Here is a 23,791-nt window from a genome sequence, read left to right as displayed (position 1 = left end):
CATTGGAAGGGCTCTTCTCCTTTCCCTGACAAATGGCTGTCTACTTGTCAGAAGGCTGTCATTGATCCTTTTAAGTCCATCCTATCATCTCTATGTAGCCTGTCTTGATTCTTCGATGCTTTTCTTGCTCTATCCTTGAATCTCCTCAGAACTTGGTGTATCTCTAAAGGTATTTCTGAAAAAAAAAAAAAAAATAAAGGTATTTCTGTTTTCTAAAGCAGTAGTATATATGTGCCTGGATCATCTTACTGGATTGTAAGCTCCACAGATGCTATCTATCCTTTTCATATTTGCTTCTCCTACAGTGTGTAGTTTGGTGTTGTACATTGGTTTCCCAACATGAGCACCCAGGAACCTTAAAATAATGGAGAGAAATGAACATAATTTGCCCTAGTTATGTTTTTGCTCAGTGATCCAGATGCCATTGGGAAATATGGTTTTACTAAGTACTTATTGTTCTTATTATATTTGGAACATAGAATTGGAAGTTTTGAAGTCCGGTTGTATTGCGATTACATCTTGATATAATGAGCAATATAAACTGGAGTGCTCGTATTCCTCAATGTGGAAACTCATGTCAGGGAACATCTGGTCCTAGTCCTCACCTTTGTGTAGTTCATGTCTTGTGCAGAATTTTACATGTATCTTAGCATCCTGGAAAGTCCTCTTTTTGTGTCAGAGTTAGCTACCTGGCAAAAGGCTACCATTAATCCTTATAATGTCCACCCTGCTACTTCCTAGATAGCCTCTGAACTACTTCATCCCCAATGTTGCTGACTTTGAAAAGCTTTATTCTGCTTTTTTTGGCTTTAGAAATGACCTCATTCTCTTGAGTACCCTTCTGTTTAACCATAGTACTGGATCTGTGTCTGAAAATAAACCCTTACTTAATAGGAATAGTCATTGTTGAATTCTTACTGTCTACCAGAAATTATGCAAAGAAGTGCATTAAATCCTTAGCAGCTTTACACATCAAGAAACTGACACTTAGAAAGCCGAGGACCCATATCTAGTAAGGACCAGATCTAGAATTTGAACTAGATTTTATTGCAGAGCTTTTATACCTAACCATTTTGCTATACTGACTTCCACTGGTAAGAGAATATGACTATAATATAGTCACTTTTAGTACTATTCCTAATTATGTTAGGTCATTTTAAAGCCTTGATAAAGTGGAACTTATCTACAGGTAATAGGAATGATTTGTAACATATTTGAAGGCAAATGGAATTTTCTTTATACCACTAATACAAAAGTTTATCCTATGAATCACAGGGCATACATTTTTAATCAACTAAAATTAATTTTATGGAACTCCTGCTCTGTGTTGAACCATTTCTTTGTTCTGTAAGCAGAGTCTGTGAAGACATTCTTCTCATTTTTATAATGTGCGCCCAGAGGCTGAGAAAGCCCACATGGTTTGTAATTTTACCCATCTCTCTTGCTGAAGAGTTGGAACTGGAAGCCCGGTACTTGTTGCATTATGCCGTACCACCGTCACACATGTATCTTCCCTTGCTACAACAAGCTTATTATTCCAGTGTAATTGCTGTTCTGTGAAGTAGCCTGGGGCTCTCTCTCAAAATAAAAATGTTTAATGGCATCTAAGATTGATTTTGTTATGACTGCTTTAGTCATGTAAAGTTTTCATGGTAGTTTTTTTTTTTTAATTTTAAATACTTCATAAGTATATATTTTCTTCTCTGAAGATTGCCTCTGATAGCATAATTGGGTTGTTAGAAAAATTAAGTGAGGGTAACCACTAGGTAACTTACTTAGGTGTCTAGTTTAAAAGGATAGAAAGTAGGCCATTTTGAAGGATGGGCATTTATTTATAAAGAAATATTATATTAATTCCATAACTCGTTAGATGGTTTATAATTAAGAGAGATTGTTTTAGTGTTTATCCCACTTTTCTTTCCTCCCTTCCCTTGTTCTTATAAATACTTGCTGCTGGATGTTTCTTGAAGTCTGTTTCTATAGAAGAGAAGGGAGAACCATGGTAAACATTCTAATTTCGGATTTTAAAAAAGATATATTGAAAGTCTCGTTTTATGGCGTTGATTATTCATTTCACATAAATTTCAAAAGAAGCAGTATTTAAGGAATATTTGCTGACTGAATACTTGTCTAATTAAAGTCCTCCTTACTTAATTTGAAAGAAGTATGTATGTCCTGGTTGTATTACCCAGTTAATGTATTACCCATGCTTGAGTGAAAGGGTAGACTAAATATTGAAACCTCTAATTCCAAAATGTCATTTCAATGAATATAGTAGAAATTTCAAAAGACTACAGTAAGGTACCTGAATACAGTATATAATCTGATAGGTGCATAGAACATACTTAATTCCACTCTCTTTGAAATAGTTTTCCCCTGGCTTCCATGACATCCTATAAGCTTGGATTTCTTCCTCTCTTGCTCTCTGTTCCTTCTGAGCCTCCTGGCTTCTCTTCATTTCTTCCACTTCTAAATGTTGGGGTGTTCTAGAGTTTTGTACTGCATATATGTATATATGCCCTTGTGGTTCTCTCCTTCATTCTGTCTTCTAGGTTAAAGATCAACAAACTTTTTCTTAAAGGGCCAGCTACTAAATATTTTAGGCTTAGTAGGTTAGAGGTCCCTGTTACAACTACTCAGCTCTGCCAGTGAGGCCAAAAAAGTAGTTATAAATGAACAGGTGTGACTGTATTCCAAACAGGTAGTTTGCTGACCCCTGTCCCAGATGGTTTCTCCAGTCTTACCAGGTGTCCCTTAAATGCTCTAACCAGGATTTGTAACTCCAGTCCTGATCTCTCCCATAATTCCAGACTCCCGTATCAACTCACTAACAGGTTCACTTTTATTTGGCATTCAGCATGTCCAAAACAGTACTCTTGAATTTCCCTCCCACCCCAGACCTGTCTCCCAGTTTTTCTTATCTTAAAAAATACTAGTACCTTTCAACCAGTTGCTCAAGCTAAAAACTTAGATCTCTTCTGTGAGTCTCTTCTATCATATTACACCTGTAATCTATAAACAGGCCTCCTTGGCCTGCCTTCTAGAATATGTTCCAAATTGAACACTTCTTTTGGTTGTCCATTGCAGTCACTCCAGTTTGAGTTATTATATTTTGCCTGGATTATTGCTGTAGCCACCTTACTGGTCTTCATTTATATTCTGGCCCCTGTATAATCCACTCTTCACTCATCAGCAAGGTGATCTTTTGTGATAATGTCATTCAAATTCTGAATAAAACCTTCCAAGTGCTTCCCATCACACTTGGAATATTTTCTCAGCTCATTACCAAGGCCCATAGACCCTTTTGTATACTACCCTTTTGCCTACGTCTCTGTCTGACCTCATATAATGCCTTTTGTTCCACTTAATTTCTGTGTTCACCAGTTGTACTGCCATTTTTTTTTCCCCTGAATATGATGAAAACCTAAATTCTGAGAGAGTATGCAATAGCTATAGCGGTAATGATCTCAGTTCTGGAAGTACTAATTTTTAAGTTTTGAGAGCTAAACCAAGTCAGCAAAGACTTTTTTGTTAAATAATGCAATTGTAATAATCAAGAGATAGCACCAAGGAAGGATACATATTATACAGGTGAAGAAAACAGGATACAAAATTACTTGATCATATAAGCCAGGATTACACATGTATGAGAACAAAGACTGGGAAATACTAAACATTGGGAGTACTATGATGGTAAGGTTAGGGGACACTCAGTTTAGGATGAATGGTTGGGGGACATTACCTTACCTTGTTGTCTAAACATTGAGCATTGTAAGTAGATTTCAATACTAGAATTTAAAATAGATATTTCTTAAGACTATAAAAAGTTCACATTTGGCCCCCAAAGTATACAGTTAAAGTTTATCAAGTAATACCAAAAACATTGTAGTCTTTCTGAAGTCCAGTTTCCTGGCATAATTGTTTATATTTTTTATGGAAATTATAGATGTTCATGTGTGCATGTACATGTGTGTGTTTTAAAAAATAGTCCTTTCATATATCTTTTTTCTCTGTATTTACATGTAGTTTACAGTTAGGAAATTGAGAGTATGTGAGATACACTTGTAGAGCAACAAAACATAATATGACATTCTTTAAATTATATCATTGCAAAAACTTATTTTACATCCCCACATCATTCTTAAGGAATTTAAATAACTGTTAGCCCTGTGAAACCTTCTTTAAAAGCCTTTTAAAAAAGAGCCCTAGTCTTAGTTCTTTCTAAAGATACCACTTATTTGTAAAACTAGTTTTATGTATTTAATAAGAGTTCAACTTTGGGGGAGGGGAATTAAAAATTTCGTGGGTATATTAGTAAAGTAGGTTTAGCATTGTTCGTTTATCAAGATTAGAAATAGTTATTAAACTGAATAAGTAGAATCTAAAAGACCTGGATTTCAGGCCAAAGTCTTAGACTCTTGACCAAGGACAATTGCTTGACCTTTTGGGTCTCTTTCCTCATCTGTAAAAAGATGGGATAAAATAATTATTTTTAGCTTATTACTGTATGATTCTGTAAAATATGATTTTCTCAAAAATGTATTTGTAATTGTTTTCCCTTAGGTCAGTTATTTCTGAACAAATGTCTCAACTTCCTTTTACATAAAATTACTTTGGTGGTAGTTTCTTTTATGACAACATTTTGGCTTTTGTTTAGATCCTGTGAGGACAAACAAGATGAATTACGAGAAAAAGAACTCCACAAGTATAAATACTTGCCTAATGTCATACTATGATATCGGAGGAATTGCTTGTCATAGTCAAAGGCACTCTTACATCTTGCTGGATTTCTTGTGTATCATGTGAAATATGTGTGGGTACACTTTGAATCCTGAAGAAAATTTTAAGTTGATAGTATTGCTTATAGGTAAGTGAGAGAGTTAACATGGTGTATAACCAGGATTTCTGGATGGGGCAAGCTGTGAGGTATAAGGAATCATCTTGCTGATACTGTGCTTTATGTATTTAACACCTCTCAAGAGGTGACTTCTGTATTTAATTTCTCCATCCAAATCAGCCAAAACAAAGGTTGTGTTTAAAATAACTTTACGAACATCTTTATTAAAGATAAGTTTGTAACTGTGCCTCTGTGTATTCTTCCTTTTTAACAGAATTTCTGCCTCTGTGCGCTAAGGAAGTACCTTCTTTTATTGTGAGAGGTTCCTGGAGACTTCTTAAAAATTCCATTCCGTGACAGGTCCGTTTAGGTTTTGTTGTTAGGTGGCTCTTTGTGCACTGATAATTCAGTTTATTAAATAAACATTGAACTCCTGCTATGTGGAAGGTGCCTTAGGGGAAAAGGGATAGTAAGACACAACTTCCTAAGTAAAACTACAGTTCTGTAGGAGGATTAAGTTATAATAAAAAGTAAAATATTGTTTAGTATGGAGTTTTGAATAAAATGTGTGTTTGGAGGGGGTGAAGGTGAGTCCGAGGAGGAATGGGGCATATCTGGCTATGGGATTGGGAAGGGCTTCTTGAGGATAAGTGACATTTTAGCTGGCCTTTGAAGAGTTTTTAAGGGCACGGGGCTGGGAAGGTAACATAAAGGACGGAGGCTGGACTCATGTCAGATGTTTTGGGGGGAACAAAAAGCAATTCTAATTTGCTGGCATAAAGTATTATAGAGAAATAGATTCGTTTGTTTCATAAACAAATTATTTCTACCCACCAAGTATGGAACACAGGCTGCAATCTTAATGCTGATCTGAGCAGTATGTTTTTGGTACAGTAAACATTTTCGGAGCCATTAGAGATACTAAAATTAGAATATGTCAGGATTGAAGATGAACCCAAGGATTAATCTGGTTTTCAGTGTAGTTAGTAATACATGCTAGAAGGGGTAAGAAGACCTACTGGAAGGTGATTGTAATATTTTAAAGAAAAAGACTATTGCTTGGAACTGGGGACAAGGAACAAATGGATATGGGAAATATTACTGTAGGAGAGCATATGGATTTAGCATGTTAATAGGGCATTGGAGGTGGCAGTGAAAATACTGGAGAGTAGAGAAGATGTCTGGGTGACTGGGCAGGTACTGGTGCCTTTATTAGAAATAGAACAACAAAAAGGATTATGCTTTTTTCCCCCCCTTCTGATTATATAGATAGCTTAACAGCAGTTAGGATTTCAAATCACCTTTTGTATTACCATCTTATACATTCACTGTTCTCATATTGCCTATTCCCGTCTAGACCTTTTCCTTAAGGGCATATAAGTCTTACACTTATGGTACTCCTCCATTTTTTTTTTAAACTTGCTATAAGTGTTTGAGAACTAGCTTTAAAAAATAAGCTGCCAAGTTTTAGGTTTGTTCATTTTTAGATGCTCATAGAACTTACAGGTAGAATTAGATAGTTTGAATGAACTGGAATTGTTAACAAAATGCTGATCCTGCATTTACTTAAAATTACAATGTTTTGTTCATGGTGGATGTTTTTGCATTAAGTTGTTAATGACATTACATTAAGTTATTATTAATCTTAGTTGCTGAGTTTTTTGGCGCCCCCTTAAGTTTTGCCTCGCTCATCTTATATTTGTCCTGGCCCTGAGTGGTTGTACAGTCCTGTGGGTGAGTAGACTTAAAGAGGAGCACATGGACAGAAAGAGAGGGCTGACATAGGAACTCTAGGAGTAACCTCCAGTTACAGGTGGGAAGTGGGAAAGGATTCAGTGGGAAGTGAGAAGGGGCCATCCAAGGAGCAGGTTGGCAGTGGAACCAATAAAGGGTGTTCAGACAAGCTGGAGTAAGGATAGAATTTTGAGAAGGAAGCAGGGTAGTCACTAATGGTAACACTTCAGAAAGATTAAGAAGGAAAGGATACAGATTGAGAAGAGAGAGTGAGCATTTTGGTGATAAAGAGTATCACCCACTGAATTGGAGAGAGCAAGAGTGCCTGTAACGTGTTCCTGTTTTAATCTGGAAGCTACAGCAAAGATGAGTGAGTTAGTGAGAACTGAAGCAGATCTTGAGAGTATCAAAGGAAGGGATCAGCGTGGTGTAAATAGACAAAAGCAAGGATTCCTACTGGTAGGTTTACTATTAAAATGAATAATTTTAGCTCATATGAGAAATAGATTTTGTTAACATTTTACTAAGTTCCATGTCCTGGCAGTAGTGTTGTGGATATTTTGCATTGTTTTTAAAATTCATATGCTTTCCATAATTGATACCTATGATGTAGACTGAAATTGTAGTCTAAATTATTTTTTATTTGCATAAATAATCGGAAATCTTGTACCGTTCCTAAGCCTGTATCATATAGTTGTTTCGTAGTATATGCCTTTGTATTGTACATGTGAATTTTACGATTGACTTGAAGATGTTTATGTCCTACACATCTGCATTGTTGCCCAAGTGTTACTGTACTAAACATTATTTTTCAAATAGCTTCTGATATTAATCACCTTCCTTCAAAAATTTTGTTTGTATTTGGGACTATATTTTTTTGTTTACTCTCACTCTGGATATGGGTATTATGAAATGTTCTCTTTTATATTTCCTGGCTTTTCCTAAAGGAGCCATGACCTTGGCCCCTGTTCTTCTCCATGTGTGCGTCCTTACCTTTGGAGATCTCATTTCTCACTTGTGTGTTTGTCTTTCACCTTGAGGATGACTCCCAAATGTATGTCTCCATCTCTGTCCTCCGTCTTGTGTTGTTACCTTCCCAGCCCCACCCCTGTACAGTTCTTCTAATTAATTCTTCATAGGCCAGCTGAAATGTCATTTACCCTAAAGAGATCCCCCTAGTCTAGTCTCTGTCCTGTTGTCTTCTTTCGGCAGACATTCAGCGGACATTTGTTTGTTGAGTATTCTGTGCCAGGCACTGTGCTGGCCCCTGGTGAGCAAAACAGTTAACATCTCTACCCACGTGGATGACACTTTTGAATGTGCTTCCCTCCCATGTCTTAATCACTTTTTCAGTACCCCTTGCCTAAATATTCTATCATCAGCTGTCTAAAACTAAGCTTATGTTTTCCTCAAACCAGTTCTCTGCTAGAATTTTCCCACTTAAAAAAAGTTAATTATTTTCTATTAGCTAGGATTAAAGCTGTGGAATTTTGTGTTCATTTCTAATTAAGTCATGCTCTTCATTCTCTCAGTTCTTCTTCTATTAATGAACTCCTTCCGTTGCTTCATCAAGTTATGAATAGACTATCACAGTACTCTGCTGCCTGACTTTCTCTGTAGTCAGGTTAATTGCGAGGTTAATTTTCCCAAAGTTATACATTTCCACCATTCCCACATTGCTTGCATATTGTTGGTTACCTGTTTGTTAGGCAACATGAAATGAAAATTAGACCTGTCCCCTTTTCTCAGATCCTTTGCCCCAGCAACATTGGTCTGTCTTTTGGGTATTCAGTATTTTTTTTTCTTAAAAACAGTATCCTCTTCATTTTCTTTTAAGTTTCTCAAGTCTTGCTTATTTTACAAAGCTTTTCCCTACCAAGGGAGACTGCTTTTTATCTTTGAACTGCTGTTACATGTATACCACCAGGTTGTCATGTGTATACAGGAGATTCAGCAGATTCTCTGTTATTTTATGTATATTTATTGTGTTCTCTCTCCCAGTTAATCGTTGAAGTGCTGTTAAAGTCAAATCTGACTGAGAATATGGAGTAGGAATAGGATAAAGGGTAAAAAGCCAATGGCCACTAGAAAGTTGATCCTCTGAAAACAACTAAAAACTTGTCACTGGTTTTTAGAGCTCTCCTTATTAATTGTATATTTTTATGTCACATAGTTCCTTCATCTTTCTCAATGACCTAATGGCAGTTAAAAGTTTTAACTTTTCTGTGCATAGTTGAAGGATAAAACACGGTTTCATGTAATATATCTTCCATGCTTTGTTTGAATTTACTAAATTTTGATTTTGTTACTTTTGTGGATTCTCTCTACTTTTTACATAATTCATACTAATTCCCCTTACCATTAAAAAGGTGAATCAAAGAAAAAAAAAAAGGTGAATCAAGGGGTGCGTGGGTGGCACAGTTGGTTGGGCATCCTATCCTTGGTTTCCACTCAGGTCATGATCTTGGAGTCATGGGATCAAGCCCACATAGGACTCCAGGCTTGGCCCAGAATCTGCTTGAGACTCCTCCCTCTGCCTCTCCCCTCACCATGTGTGCATGTACTATCTTCCTCTCTCTCTCTCTCAAATACATAAAAATCTTTAAAAAAAAATCACATTAAGGTAATAGTATTGAATACATGTGGTGGCTCTGCAAGGAAAGTTCATTGGACTGGAAGTCAAGAAGAGAAGGGCTTTAAATCACTACTGCAGTTTTTAAATTCTTGGACAAGACTCTTCAGGACTTTGGGTCTCAGTTTCTTAATCTACTAATAAGGTTTCAGGTAAATGATCTCTTAAAATGTCTTTCTCAGTCTAATTTTATCATATGCATACTGACTAAGAAATCACCCTTGCCTTTTTTTTTTTTTTTTTTTACATTATTCTGACTCCAGACTCTTGTGTTAACAGAGTTTTGTTGTACTTTTCTTTTAGATTCTAGTTTAGGTTCAGTCAGTTACTACTTCATTTGGAATTTATTCAGTTCTGAGTACAGTGTTTTCACAACAAACATCCACTAATTATTGAAGAGGATAAACTAACCTAATTGGGATTTACTTTACTTATTTACTTTACTTTTTTTTCTTTTTAAGGTATTTTCAAAAGAAATAATTCCAGATTGATGGATGAAATTTTAAAACAGCAGCAGGAACTTCTGGGCTTAGATTGTTCCAAATACTCACCAGAATTTGCAAATAGTAATGACAAAGATGATCAAGGTAAGCATGAGTGTGAAATTGAGTAACTTATGCAGTTTTGTGTTTCAAGGCAAATTCTGTTATCCATTCATTCTTTCTACCCTGTAGGTCTTTATTATCACCATCTTTAATGATCAGATTTAGACTTTGCTTTCTTCATCTTGTTCAAAGATAATTTTCAGAAAACAATAAAATTATGACTTTCATAGATGTTAAAAAAAAAAACACGTTAAAGATTTTATTTAACTCAAAAACAGCCAGGTATCAGGTGGATTTTGAAACTAGTTCGAAAGAGAATCTAGAGAATGGACATATTTTTAGTTCAGAAATATTGAAATGAACATGTAAATGGAAGCAAAACTAGTGTTTCTGTGGCATTACAAAGAAGATAATTGAACTTCTACTAGACAAGAAAGAATTTGCATGTCGATAGACAAGAATTTGGCATTGCTGTCAGTTATGTAGAATCCTATCAATTATAAAATAAGTCCCATAGAATTAGAGCCTAATAAAGTGGACAGTACCTATTCCACGGAAACACATTTTTTCCGTAGTCTTCATTTTGGTCTTGTGTAACTGCTAACTGTCTGAATTTGAAGGACTTAAATGATTCTTGTTTACTATAAGAACTATTATTTTAGTCTGAGCTTAATATTTCTTGAAATGGATTTTGAAATATGTCTGGAACAGGATGTTTTATTTCCTAACCTGTTTGTTTCTTCCTCCAGTTTTAAATTGCCGATCGGCAGTGAGGGTGCTCTCCCCAGAAGATGGAAAAGCAGATATTGTGAGAGCTGCTCAGGACTTTTGCCAATTAGTAGCCCAGCAGCAAAAGAGATCCGCAGATTTGGATGTAGACATGTTAGACAGTTTACTTAGTAAGTCCTGTATATATATATATATATATATATATATGTATGTTATTAGTTTTATCCCACAGGGCTACGGTATGAAGGAGAACATCTAGGTTCTGTTTATACAATAAAGCCTGATTTTGTTATTGTTACCCTTGTTTCTGAAATTTTCAAGACCCACACGTGAAAATGGTTTTGAGATCATGAAATTTGTAGTCAACTCACTTGAATGAGGACTTACTGGTAAAGGAGAGGATGTTAGAGGATTTGTGGGGCAGTGATAAATATCCTTGAATATAGGACTTTTGCTTGTCTCCCCCCACCCCCCCTTTCTGGGATGCTTTTCCTATACCAAGAGTGACTTCTCTAGTTCTCCAGACACCGAATGGGTATCCAGCAATTCAATTCACTTCTGATTCTAACCACCTGGAGTCAGTGTTTGACACTATAGATTTAAAGGCTCAGTTACACAAGACTCCCCCCCCCCTCCCCCCCCCACAGATGCCTGTTGCAGTTTTCAGCCACCTGCACTTGTCACCTGCCCAGACCACCTGATCAACAGCCTATAAATAAGGGTTTCCCGTGACTCTCTCCTGAGGTTTGATAATTTGCTAGAATGGCTCACAGAATTCAGGAGGGAACTTTACACATTCACCCGTTGATTATAAAGGCTACAACTCAGAAATGGTCCATCTAGGGCAAGATATTGGCAAGGGGGTGCAGTCAACTTCCATGCTCTCTCTCTGGGCAAGTCACCCTCTCAGCACCACATTGTGCTCATCAACCTGGAGGCTATTAGCACCCTGCCTTTTAGGAGTTTTTATGGCAGTTCCTTTATGTTAGCAATATTAATTAAATCAATGGCTATTAGGGATTGAACTCAGTTTTCAGCTTCTCCTCCCCTCCCTACTTGGAGGTTAGAAGGGATGGCTGAAATTTCAGCCTTGTAATCGCATGATTGGTTTCTCTGGCAATTAGTTCCTATCTTAAAGCTATCTAGAGGCCCACCAAGAGTCATCATTACCATAAAGTCAGGTATGGCGGAAGGGGTCTTATGAATAATAAAAAATACTCCTGTCATTCAGGAAATTGCAAGGATTTTAGGAGCTCTGTGCTAGGAACCTGGACAGAGAGCAAATATCTATTTTTTATTATAATATCACACTCCTCTCACTGTGTCTTTTTAGTTTGAACTATCTGTTAAATTTTAATTTAACCGCTATTTAGGAGGCATTACCAAGAAAATAATCTTATCATTCATTATTCTGTTTTTAATATTCTATTTCTTATACCAAATATACTTCCTATATTTGTCATGTTATGCCAGGTATAACATTAATTATAGAGTTTTTTTCCTTTAAAGATTTATTAAAAAGCTTTTAAGTTGGTTATTCTTTCTAGAGCTCCCTAGGAACTTTTTGCCTTAACTTTATGGTCCTTCTGCCTACTGGCATTATCCTGGATCCTTTTGAAGAAAGGCAGTACTTCTTACAAGTTCATGTCCAGTGATAGCTTCTATAGCCATACAATTTCAGACATGCATTTTTTTGTTCATTCACATAGAATTTCCATTTATCTTACACTTTAATCATGCATTTTTTGTCTAACTCAGTCATTTATTTGACCCTCCATTCTTATTTCTTCCACTTTTTAATGTGTCTGTCACAGAGCACAGTTGCTCTCTGACCACATGGTCTCACTGAGTACTGACTTTCACTGACTACTCACTTCTTCCTCTGCTCTCCTCTTGTCTTCTCTCTTATTGCCTATTGTATTGCCTATTGTATCAATATTCAGGCTGAATGAATAGATTGAAAGTAGACCATTGTAGGGCTCATTGTAGGTTACTGGAGTGTTGACTGTTTCCTGGATTCTGTAAGGCCTCTCAACCAGAGAGTAATTTACGAGGGTGTCCTGAAAGTGATGCAGGGACTAAAAGTGGTCCTTCAGGTAGCCAGTTCTCACATAGTGCTACAGTGTTGAGCCCAGGTGTTGGCTTCAGGGGTAGTAAACCCATGATAAGTAAAAATGTACACAGTCCATAAGTTACTAATCTGATAGAAGCGAACCCTCTGAATACTGTCACCCCCAAAAGTTCTCTTGTGACTGCAGTTAATCACCATTCCTACTCCTACACAAGGCAGCTACGTATCTGCTTTTTGACTATACTTTTGTCTTTTCTAGAAATTATATATAAACATAGTCATGTAGTCTTCAATGTCTTGCTTTGTTTCCTTGGTATATTATTAAGGTCCATTCACATTGCAAATATTAGTAGTTCATTACTTTTTGTTGGTGAATAGCATTCAGTTTTATGGACATACATTTTGTTTATTCATTCATCAGTTGATGTACATTAGGTTTGTTTGAATAATGCTGCTGTGACCATTCACATACAAGTCTTTGTGCAGACATGTTGTCCTTTCTTTGGTACATAGCTAATAGTGAAATTGCTAGTTTCTATGGTGAGTTGAATGTTTAAGAAACTGCCAAACTATTTTTCAAAGAGACTATACTATTTTTACATTCCATGAGCAATGTACAGGAGTCTAGATTCTTCACATCCTTGCCAAGGCTTAGTATTGTCAGTTTTTGTATTATTTATTTATTATTTTTAAATTTTAGCCATTCTGGTGGGTAATAGTATCTCATTGTGTTTTTTTTTTTTTTTTAAGATTTTATTTATTTATTCATGAGAGACAGAGAGGCAGAGACACAGGCAGAGGGAGAAGCAGGCTCCGTGCAGGGAGCCCAACATGGGACTTGATCCCAGGCCTCCAGGATCACACCCTGGGCTGAAGACGGTGCTAAACCGCTGAGCCACCTGGGCTGCCCTTCACTGTGGTTTTAATTAACATTTTCCTAATAACTAATGACATGGAGCTTTTTTTCATGTGCTCATCTGTATCTTTAGTGAAGAATCTGTTCAAAACATTCTGCCTATTTTTAACGGGTTGTTTGTCTTCTTGAGTTTTAAGGGTCTTTATTTTGGGTACACATCTCTGTTCACTAGTAAGGTGGGACTTAGGGATGAATATTTTCTCATAATCCATGGCTTATTTTTCTTACTGGTTTCTTTAAAAGTGTTTAATCTTTATGAAATCCAATTTATCTTTTTTTTTTTCTGTTGTGGGTCACACATTTGGTGTCATATTTGAGAAATCTTTGCCTAACCCAAAGTCACAGTTCTTCTAGATTTTTATCACTTTGGCTGTTAACATTTCAATGTGCAGTCTATTTCGACTTAATTTTTGTGAATGGTGTGAGGTAAAATCCGTTGTTCTTCTACCACCATTTTTTTTTCTCTGTTGAATTACTGTGACTCCTCTATTGAATCTCAATTTACTATAAGTCTTCGAGTTTATTTCTGGACTTTTTATTCTATTCCATTGTTCTATATTGTTTGTCCTTCAAATGCCACATGTCTTGATTACGATAGTGCCTACTATGGTAAACTTCGAAATCATGTAGGGTAAGTCTTTCAGCTTTGATTTTCTTTTTAAAAAACTTTGGTTATGCTCAGGGCCCTTTCATTTTCATGTAAATTTTGGAGTCAGTTTGCCAATTTCACAGGCAAATTCCACAACACCCTGTTTTGATAGGTATTGGGTTGAATCTGTAGCTCAATTAGAGAATTGCCATCTTAACATTATTGAGTGTTCTAATCCATGAACATAGCATATCCATTTATTTGGATCCTAATTTTTCTTTTAACAGTGTGTTATAATTTCAGGATTTGGGTTTCTGCTTTTGTTAAGTTTATTCCCAAGTGTCTTATTCTTTTGGATGCTATTAATGGGATTGTTTTCTTGATTTTTGTTTTTGCATTGTTTGTTGATAATATATGGATATGTGGTGTTTTTTTTTTTAATACTGATTTTGTATCTTGCCACCTGGCTAATATTCATTTAATAGTTCTGGTAGTTCATTTTGCAGAGTCTTAAGATTTTTTAAAGATGACAACTGCTGTCTCTGCTTAGATTTTCTATTTCTGATTTTATTTCTTAGTCTGACTGCCTGTGTCTGTCTAGTTTTATGTGTCAGACAGTGATATGCACACTGGTTGTGCTCAAACACTTTAAGTTTGTAAGGCTTCCCTGATCTCTGTGTGATGTTGGAAAGTGCATTCAGAGTTGCCACCAGTTCTTGTCTTCTTGACTGTTACTTTTCACTGGGCTTTCTTGCTGCCCTCTTTCATTCTAGCATGTGGGTGGTTCCCTGGTCAGCCATGGATATGCAGAGAGCTTATTTCTGAGTCCTTGTTTCCAGGATCTTCCTGGTAAATTTCTGACCATTATACTATTGGCCCTAATTGGGGCTACAATATCAGGCTAACAAATGGTGGGTTTTCCTCATTTGTTCCCTTTTGAGTTTGCCACTGTTAGCTCACAGAACCCTAGGTTTTCATCATTGCTCCCTCTCTCCTGCCCACAGTCTTCAGTGCCAAATTGAGTCCATATCTTTTGGCTACAAGCAGCAAATCTGCTAGCTTTGCTCTCAGCCTCATGCTGGTAAAACTATAGTTCTCTCTGTTTGATTGGGGGTAAAGTTAAGGACCTTCCCAGGCAGGAAAGACAAAGACCCTTACTCTGCTCTCACCTGAAGCTCTGGCTGTTGTTTCATTTGTTGTCCTTAAAAGAATAATTGTCTGCTTCTGGCCAGTATCTAGTGCCCTTAAGTCTTTGGTTTTATCCAGTTTAATATGTGTTTTTTCGGGGAGAGAGAGGAGGATTAATCACCTTCTTCACAACACCATTGTGAGAAGTTCCTTCTTGCCATTTTTAATTTAATTTTTTTTGTTTGTTTGTTTCTTAGCTAAAGAGAATTTGCTTTTTACTAGGCAGAGGACTATATATTCTTCTTAGTCCACTTACTTTACCAAAATAGACTTTAAAGAGACTTTGTTGTGGAAATAATTCTTTATTACTGTTGGATGGGCCTGTCCAATCTAGTCTCCTTGTTTAACAAATGAAACAACTAAGTCCTTGGGAGGTTGTGTGACTGGAAATTAGTAGCAATATTGAAGTTATCAGAAACTATTAGAGCCTGAGTCTCTTGGATTATGGCATCTTTTCTGTTCTACCAGTGACTTTTTAAATTTTTTTAAAAACTTTTTATTTATTTGTTTATTCATGAGAGACACAGGCAGAGTCATAGGCAGAGGGAGAAGCCGGCTCCCTGTGGGGAGCCTGATGCAGGACTCAATTCCAGGACCTGGGATCACAACCTGAGCCAAAGGCAGATGCTCAACCACTGAGCCACCCAGGTGCTCTTGCCACTGACTATTTTAATATTTTTAAAGCAGTTATACACTTTCCTTATCCCCTCTTTTTCTTAAACCAGGCCTTGTATGGAAGCCAGTTTGTGAGACCAAATGGCCATGCCTTTGTTGAGGCAGAGGTATCTGGTATTTTCTGTCCCTAGGCTGGGGCTCTGGAGAAAACATTTATACTGTGTAGCTAGGAGTTGATCTTTTTGAGTCCTTAGCTATAAAGTGAAGGGTAACAGGGAAGGAAGGACTTTTGAAGTTCCTTTTCATCTCTGAAGTTATATGATTCTGTGGCCAGAATAAGCATTTGTGCCCCTAAAGCAATGTGTTTCCCAGAATGCCAGGAAAACTCTTGTGTTGAAAGATGGATGGGATTTGAAGGCTACCTGCAAGGTTTAGAATGGGGGGTTACCCTTTCTTATCAGGTAATCCAATTAAATGGTCTTTAGCGAAAACTTTCACATATGGAACTAAGATATTAAAGTGTATGATGCGCAGTGAGGTGAGAATTGGGAAAATACAAATAAATCTTCTGAAGGAAACATACTCAGCATAAAAAGCCAATTTGATTAATAGATTTTGCCTGTGGTCATTTTATTTGTAAGCAATGCATGTTAAATTCTTGTCTTGGTCTTTCTTTTTAAGGTTCAACTGGTTTTCCTGATCCTGATTTAGTATTAAAGTTTGGTCCTGTGGACAGTACATTAGGCTTTCTTCCCTGGCACATCAGATTGACTGAGATTGTGTAAGTATAAAAGCATACTGACTTTGGTTCAATTCAGCAAGTGTTTCTTGAGCCTAGCACTATACTATGTATGGTGAGAATTCCCAAAGACTTATACAGTATCAGTGGTAAGATAAAGACATAGATATAAATGATTCAGACACAAGGGAGTGTAGTTGTGCAAATACTTGGTATTGATACAAATTGTCATAGGATACCAAGAGTGAGAGAGACATGGGCCAGAGTCGTTGGTTTTACAGAAAAGGTGTGATTTGCCCTGGGGTATGTAAAATGGATAGAGTTTTCATAATTAGAGGAAAAAGTGAGAAGTGTGGGGGATGACAGGCAGGAAAAGAAAGGAAACCTGGGAGGTAAGGCATGGACATCTCATTTTTAAGAAATAGTGAGGGAACTGGCCATACCAGAGCAGAGACTTATTAGCAGTATATAGCATTAGATGATAGAATAATTGACCCTTGAACAGTGTAGGTGTTACAGGGAGGGGACCTCTCTGTGTAGTCAAAAATCTATATCTAACTGGAGTCCCCGAAAACTTAACTACTAATAGTCTGCTTTTGACTAGAAGCCTAACTTAATGACAGACAATTAATACAGTTTTGTGTGTTAATATGTATTATACACTGTGTTCTTATAATACAGTAAGCTAGAGAAAGGAAAATGGTAGTATGAAAATTACAGGGAAGAGGAAATATGTTTATATATCAAAAAATATCTGTGTATAAGTGGACCCATGCAGTTCAAACCCATGTTGTTCAAGAGTCAACTCTGTAAGGTGAAAACAGGTGATTTGGGTGTTTTGATGCTGGGAAGGCTTTATTTATTAATTTTTTGGGGGAGGGGGGAAGGCTTTAAATACCAGCACAAGGAATTGTATAACAGTTTAGACGGGAAGTAGGAAAGCACTGAGCCTGTGGATAACGTGGAAGTGGTGATTTTAGAAGATTTGTTTGGCACTTGTGTACTAAGATAGATTGGATTTGGGAAAGGATGAGGTAAGAGAGTCTAGTGAAGAGGACATAGCTATGATTTAAGGGATAATATAGTGATGAGAATGAAATTGCTTACTTAGGACAGATTTGGCCAAACTTTTTGTATAAAGGGCTAGGTGGTAAATATTTTAGATAGATATGTGGGCCATACAGTCTCTCACAGCTAATCCTCTTGTTGCAGCTACTCAACATTGGTGGTGTAGCTGAGTGGCCACAGACAGTACGTAAACAAATGTATGTGACTGTTGCAATAAAATGGTATTCACAAAAACAGATGGCAGGCTCGCAGGCTGTATTTGCTGACCCCTGATTTTGAATAGAGACTTAGTAGCCTTAAAATAAATTTAAATTCTGAGTCTTAGGAGGGGCATGCTATAAATTCTATCTTTCATGAGAATTATTTACCAAGCATAATTGTAGGCCTCGTACTTTACTAGTTGTGCTAAAAGAAGAAATGAAATGGCTCTTAAGCTTAGTAAGCCTAATTGGATAAATTAGGTGTTATTGAGAGAAACTAGAAGATCAAGGGAACATTGGCTTTTGAAGGGAAAATTTTGAATTCAAGGATAAGATGATGGTTTTGAGGCCATAGCCTATTTAGTGGAAACACCAAGAAGAGCAGATAAAGATGTAGAATTGGTCCCTGGATGAGAAGTCAAGGCAACAAATGGATATTTGGAGGTTGATCGTACCTAGGAAGTAGTAGTAGTTGAACCTGTGAGAATAGAGGAACTTTCTCAAGTGTATATAAAAGAGCACAGTACCAAGGGATCTTTTGGTCTTTTAGGAAATGCTTCAAGTTCAGGGGCCGGATGGGGAAAAAGTGTCAAAAAGGCAGAAAAGAACACGTAGCATGATAAGAGTTAGAAAGGGCTGTAGATCATCTGGTCCTACTTCCTCATTTTATAGGTGAGGAAAATGGGGAAGAGACATTGCTCTTATTATTGCTGGTGATAAAGTGGAATTAGAACCTACATCTCCAGACTCTGGGTTTCCTTATGATGGGTGTATTTCTCTTGTGTCTTTTTCTCTAGGGGTTTTCTTAGTTATTTCAGGTGCCTTTTGGGTTGGGCTCCAAGAAAAGTAGCAGTAATCCCTTGTGAGGTTGAGAGTGGTTTCGAGTGGAGTGTGTTCCAGAACAGATGGATCTCAGTTTGAATCTTGGCTATGTGGTTCAATAACATGACTTTGGATAGTTATTTAAACTTCTCAGTATTTGTAAAATGGGTATTTTAATAAGAAGTTGAAGACTTCTGATCACGGGTATTAGATACCTGACATTTAACAAGCTTTCCCACAGATCTTTGTGCATATGCCAGTCATAGCCCTATCACATTACATTGAGGTTTGCTCTCTATTTGTCTGCCACCCACCAGGTGGGAAGCACTGTGATGTCTTAATGTCTTGGTGGAGACTTGAGAACAGAGGAGAATAGCAAGACCGCTGTGGAGGCACTGAGGGTTAGTGGTGCTAAGTGCTTCTTGAGGAGTGATAGGAGACGAAGCCATTGATGAAGAGGATAAGAAAGTAAAGTGGGTTGTTTGAGGAGGATATCTGAAGCAAGCTTCAACAAGAAGAGTGTCCTTAACGTCGCCCTTTGAGGATATCTTGTGAGGTCATCACTGCAGTAGAGTAAGATAAAAGATTGATTAAGAGTTAAGGAAATGGAAAAGAGACTTCTTTCAGAATTTTGGACAGTTAAAGGAAGGGAAAAGGTCATAAGTCAATTGTATTTCAGTAAAGCTAGGGAGGGGCAAAGGAAGGATAAAGAAAGCATAGCTATGAGAACTGCAGGGTCAGGCCAGGAGTTCATTCATGGTAGGTTGGTTTAGTCTTTTTTTTTTTTTTTTTTTTTTTGTGGTGTGTATCACTGGAACTCGGAATATGGCTTGGACTCTTACCAGGGGTTTGGCCCTGGTACAGTTTGGAATTGCCGAAGCCTCACAATACAGCTGTATAAATTAGAGAATTGTTTATGTTAATTATTGAAATTTTTTTTTAGCTTTAAAATACTTAAGGGGAACCCTCTGGTTGTACATTCATTCTGCCTTTAAAGTGTTTATCTTCACACTAATTGCCTCCTTGAGCAACTAGAAATGGTAGAGGGAAATAGTTCTCACCACATGGCTTCAGCATGTAGTCAGAGAAGGGTACTGTGCCGCTCTGCCCGTGTTAAGCCTGGCTTTCATAAACTGTTCAAGTAGTAGTGGCTTTACTCTGACAGTTTTAAGATTTTATTTATTTGAGACAGAGAGAGAGAGAGGGAGGGAGCACAAGCAGAAGGAAGGGCAGAGGGAGAAGCAGACCTCCCCACTGATCAGGGAGCCGGAATCATGACCTGAGCCTAAGGCAGACACTTAACTGAGCCATCCTGTGCTCTCAGAAAGGAGTTCTTATAGTGAAGTTGAGAGAGGTCTCTTATTTATATTATAGATCTCCAGTTTTGCATTAATTTAGACTGAGGCTTTACAATAGATTCTGAATCTCCATCTTGCTACAAGTTCCTCGTCTCTTCTGTTGGAAAGGAGGAGAGATTATATTTTACTTGGAGTGTCTCACAGTGAGTTTAGCAGTCATTTAGTAGAAAAGGTTTGACATACTCTGTGCTTATAATTTATTTTCTTCTGTCGTTAACTTCTTTGGGGTCATTATCTTTCTAGTTCCTCCCTCCAAATTGCAGTGTATCATCTAATTGCTTTTTTTCCCCTGTGCTTTCTTTACAGCTCTTTGCCTTCCTACCTAAACATCAGTTATGAGGACTTTTTCTCTGCCCTTTGTCAATATGCAGCCTGTGAACAGCGTCTGGGAAAGTAATGATCCCTGGTTGCGTAATTTGAGTTCAGGCTTTTGGAGAAAAGGACCCAAGTGACTCTGATGTTTACAAAGCACCTATGAAACCCTGTACACACCTAGTTCATAATCCTCATAATTTATCAACACAAGAAAGTGTCTTACTTGAGAGTAAGAGTATGTGTGAGTATGAATGCGGGTGTGTGTGTGTGTGTGTTTGTATGTGTGTGTAAATAAATTTATAAATGGGGGACGTATTGGAGAAGGAAAGAGGTAGATCTGCAATTTGAGCAAATAGCAGCAATGTTTTAGGAACTGAAATTTCAAATTTAAAGGCTTTAGCCTCCACTGCTTCCCTGTTTTTGTGGGGAGCAGAGGGGATGACTAGAGCTATTTGGCTGTGTTTTGGGGGGAGGGGAATAATTTTTGTTCAATCTTTCCTAGTGACCAAACTTACTTTTTAAAAATAATATATTGACTTACTAAATGGAACCGTTTTGAGTTTGAGGGATCTCCAGAGAAATGGAGTTATGTGGGGGTCACTTGTTAAAAGCTTACCTTTGGAGCAGAGGGCATACCTACTTTCAGATATCCGTCCATTTTCATCTCATTATCGTTGAGCAATGTGACTTGCTAATGTTGCTCTGGTGTCTGTGTTCTGGATTGTAAAGATCATCTGAAAAGGAACTCTTACTACATTGAAATGCAGAATTAAAAAAATTCAAATACTGTATTAGTCAGAAAAAGGTGAAAAGGTTATATAATCTTAAAGTAGGAAAATTTCCTAAAATAGGAAAGTGATTTTTTTTTTAATTTGGTGGGCAGTGTGTACCAAAGTTGGTTTAAAAATGTTTCCATTAACTATTTTTATTTAAAATAAGCATTGGAGGGAAGTTATCAAGGCAGCTCTTTTCTTCAAAAGCAGTAACCTGTTCCTTTTTGGAATAGCACATTTCAAACCGTGTTAGTACCCAGGATTTTTACTCAGTAAATCCTGATAGTGACTTTCCCTAAAAGCTCTTTTAAGATTGAGGCTTGTGTAGGTAATAAAATATTACCAAAGTCTGCAAAAATAAATTAATTTTCCATGTTCTCTTTCATGACAGAGAACGGCACTGGTTCTGTTATTTTTTAAATGAATAAATGATTTTTTGATAGGTATTTGATATTTCTTCCCTCACTGCTGATCCTTGGGCAGAAACCATTCTTTATATTTGATCGACTGTTTTCAGAAAAATCTTAAGTGTACAATAGTTGTCTAAAACTGTACGTTTAGAATGGAGTAGCTTAAATGCTAGGTCTCAGAAGTCTGAAAAATAGCAAAGAAGACGATTGGGAAGGCAAGGTCTGAAGTTGCTTGTCATATTCTGAAGCTATGAAGAATAAATGTTTCCACTTTGGATTACAAAACCCCATTTATGATTTTTAAAATTACACTTGAAATAAAATGATTAAACTAAATTTTGGTCCAGTGACATTACTTTGCACTTCATAGTCCTTTGTACATTGTAAGACTTTTTTTTTTTAAGTCTTAATTTATTGCTGAAAGTTTTGTGTGAAACTATAGCATATCTCTGAACTTTACTAGACAACTTCTGATTTCTGTTCCCCTATACTGTGATCCATGTTCTATTGAGGCTTTTTTGCCTTAGTTTGAGACTGAATTTGTGTCTTTTATAAACACGGTATGTGTCTTTTATAAACATTCTGGAATATGTGTGGCTTTAATGAATTAAATCTAATGGGCCTGATTGAAGTGAAGGGATTTAATATTTGTTAAAATGAAGTTAGTCAAATTACCCACTGGGATATAGCCAAAGCTGCTAAAAGTTTAATGGTTGAGTCTTTGTACTTTTCTTTTCTCCTTCCATTTCATAGCAGTGTAGTATTTAGTATATTACACATCAAAGTAGCTCTAGAACTTGTGACCTGAGTCTGTTATAGTCCTAGGAAGAGACTCTTAAAACACGTTGCTAGGGATTCTGAATTCAGATATAGGCATTCCAGATCCTCATGAGTTTAACTGCTAGTATAAATCTCCCCAACATGAGTGGCATTGGTCATTTTGTAATTCCTGCCAAAATCATCACAAGTTCTGCATCATCAGGGCTCCCTTTGCATTCCCAAGAAAGAACTGTTGTTTGTCTTTATGTGTACTCAAGGCTTTTGTCCTTAAATTGTTTCTTCTTGACACTCCCCACAATGAAAAAATAAATAAAATTAAACTGACTTTAAGGATGGCAGCTTGGAGCATAGCAAAAAGTTGGAGTGTTTGAATTCTATTCCCAATTCTGATTGTATTTTGTATCTTAAAACTGATTACTGTTACAACAAAGTTTGAAAGCTGCTTTTGATGTGAATAGCAAAATTCTGGTATATTGTGGCTAAGGCTTAAGAATACCTTGTCTCTGAGAAAAGGTGTTATAATGTTAATGAACAGTGCCAAATACACTGTGCGTATCTACGATTTAATCTTTGAATGTATGTTATTTGATTAGCTCCCTCCTCCTGTGTGATGGTACCACGCATAGAGTCAAATCCTTGTGATGTTTTGTATGGCTGTAGACTTTGGCAACATGTAAATAATGTGTAAAGCAAGTTTTTATGATTGAGGAATCAAATTTATTGAATTTTATTATTGAAAGTTGAAACTCAACATGTATGAACAAAGACAATAAAAGAATATACTCTTTTCATGGACTATAGTATTATGTGAATGCTGCATTTATTCTAAACATTTAGGGTCTGCAAAATGTACTGAGAAACTCATGACTAGATAGCAAAACTATTTTTTTCTTTTTAGATAGTATGTTCTTGGTTGAAATATATTCTCATTTTTACCAGGTTAAACATTTGCAATCTTAATGGTATTTGCTTCTTGCTAGATTACAGCAAGATGAAATTCAGCTTTGCCATTGCTAGAGTTGTCAAAATTCCACAGTAATTAAAATTGAAACTGATTTTTACTGAATATAGAATGCCAAATTAAGAACATATATGTGTACTCTTTTAAGAAATTTGACAGTCCTTGTTAAACTAGAAAATAGAAAGGGAAGAACCATGTCTTGTCTTACATTGCATAGAATATTCACTTTCTATGTATCTTACAAGACAGTTGACTTCTATGAACACTTTTATCTGAAATCGGGACTTTCGAAGGGTACATTTTAGCTTTGGTTAATAGGAAATACATTTAACAAAAATTAGGAAGACTTTAGTATAGTTTGAAATAAAACCCAGGAACCAAGATTAATGTCAGCAGCAGTCCAAGAATCCTACTTAATACGCCATGAACTGTGAAAATTGGTGGGAAAAGGGAGTGCAAAAAGAATTTGCATATGGTTTTTAAAAAATACACCTTAATTGTCGAAAAAG

The 23,791-nt window shown here is 36.6% G+C and overlaps 1 protein-coding gene across 2 annotated transcripts in view; it reads left to right on the top strand.

Moving 5' to 3' along the window:
- NUS1 (NUS1 dehydrodolichyl diphosphate synthase subunit) overlaps positions 1 to 23,121 on the top strand; it is a 28,367-nt gene extending 5,246 nt beyond the window's left edge. Inside the window, exons 2-6 of one of the 2 annotated variants that reach the window (XM_072765408.1) lie at positions 9,665 to 9,790; positions 10,498 to 10,647; positions 16,538 to 16,637; positions 17,808 to 17,860; positions 20,350 to 23,121. In XM_072765408.1, coding sequence (XP_072621509.1) covers positions 9,665 to 9,790; positions 10,498 to 10,647; positions 16,538 to 16,637; positions 17,808 to 17,829 — 398 coding nt within the window. In that variant the 3' untranslated portion in view covers positions 17,830 to 17,860; positions 20,350 to 23,121. The remainder of the gene's footprint in view (positions 1 to 9,664; positions 9,791 to 10,497; positions 10,648 to 16,537; positions 16,638 to 17,807; positions 17,861 to 20,349) is intronic. The other variant, XM_026002423.2, reaches the window with a different exon arrangement.
- Positions 23,122 to 23,791: the final 670 nt, after the last annotated feature.

The sequence above is a fragment of the Vulpes vulpes genome, chromosome 1, assembly GCF_048418805.1.
Source record: "Vulpes vulpes isolate BD-2025 chromosome 1, VulVul3, whole genome shotgun sequence".
Classification (NCBI taxonomy): domain Eukaryota; kingdom Metazoa; phylum Chordata; class Mammalia; order Carnivora; family Canidae; genus Vulpes; species Vulpes vulpes.
Note: the sequence above shows the minus strand (reverse complement) of the source record. Positions and strands in the feature narration are given on the sequence as shown.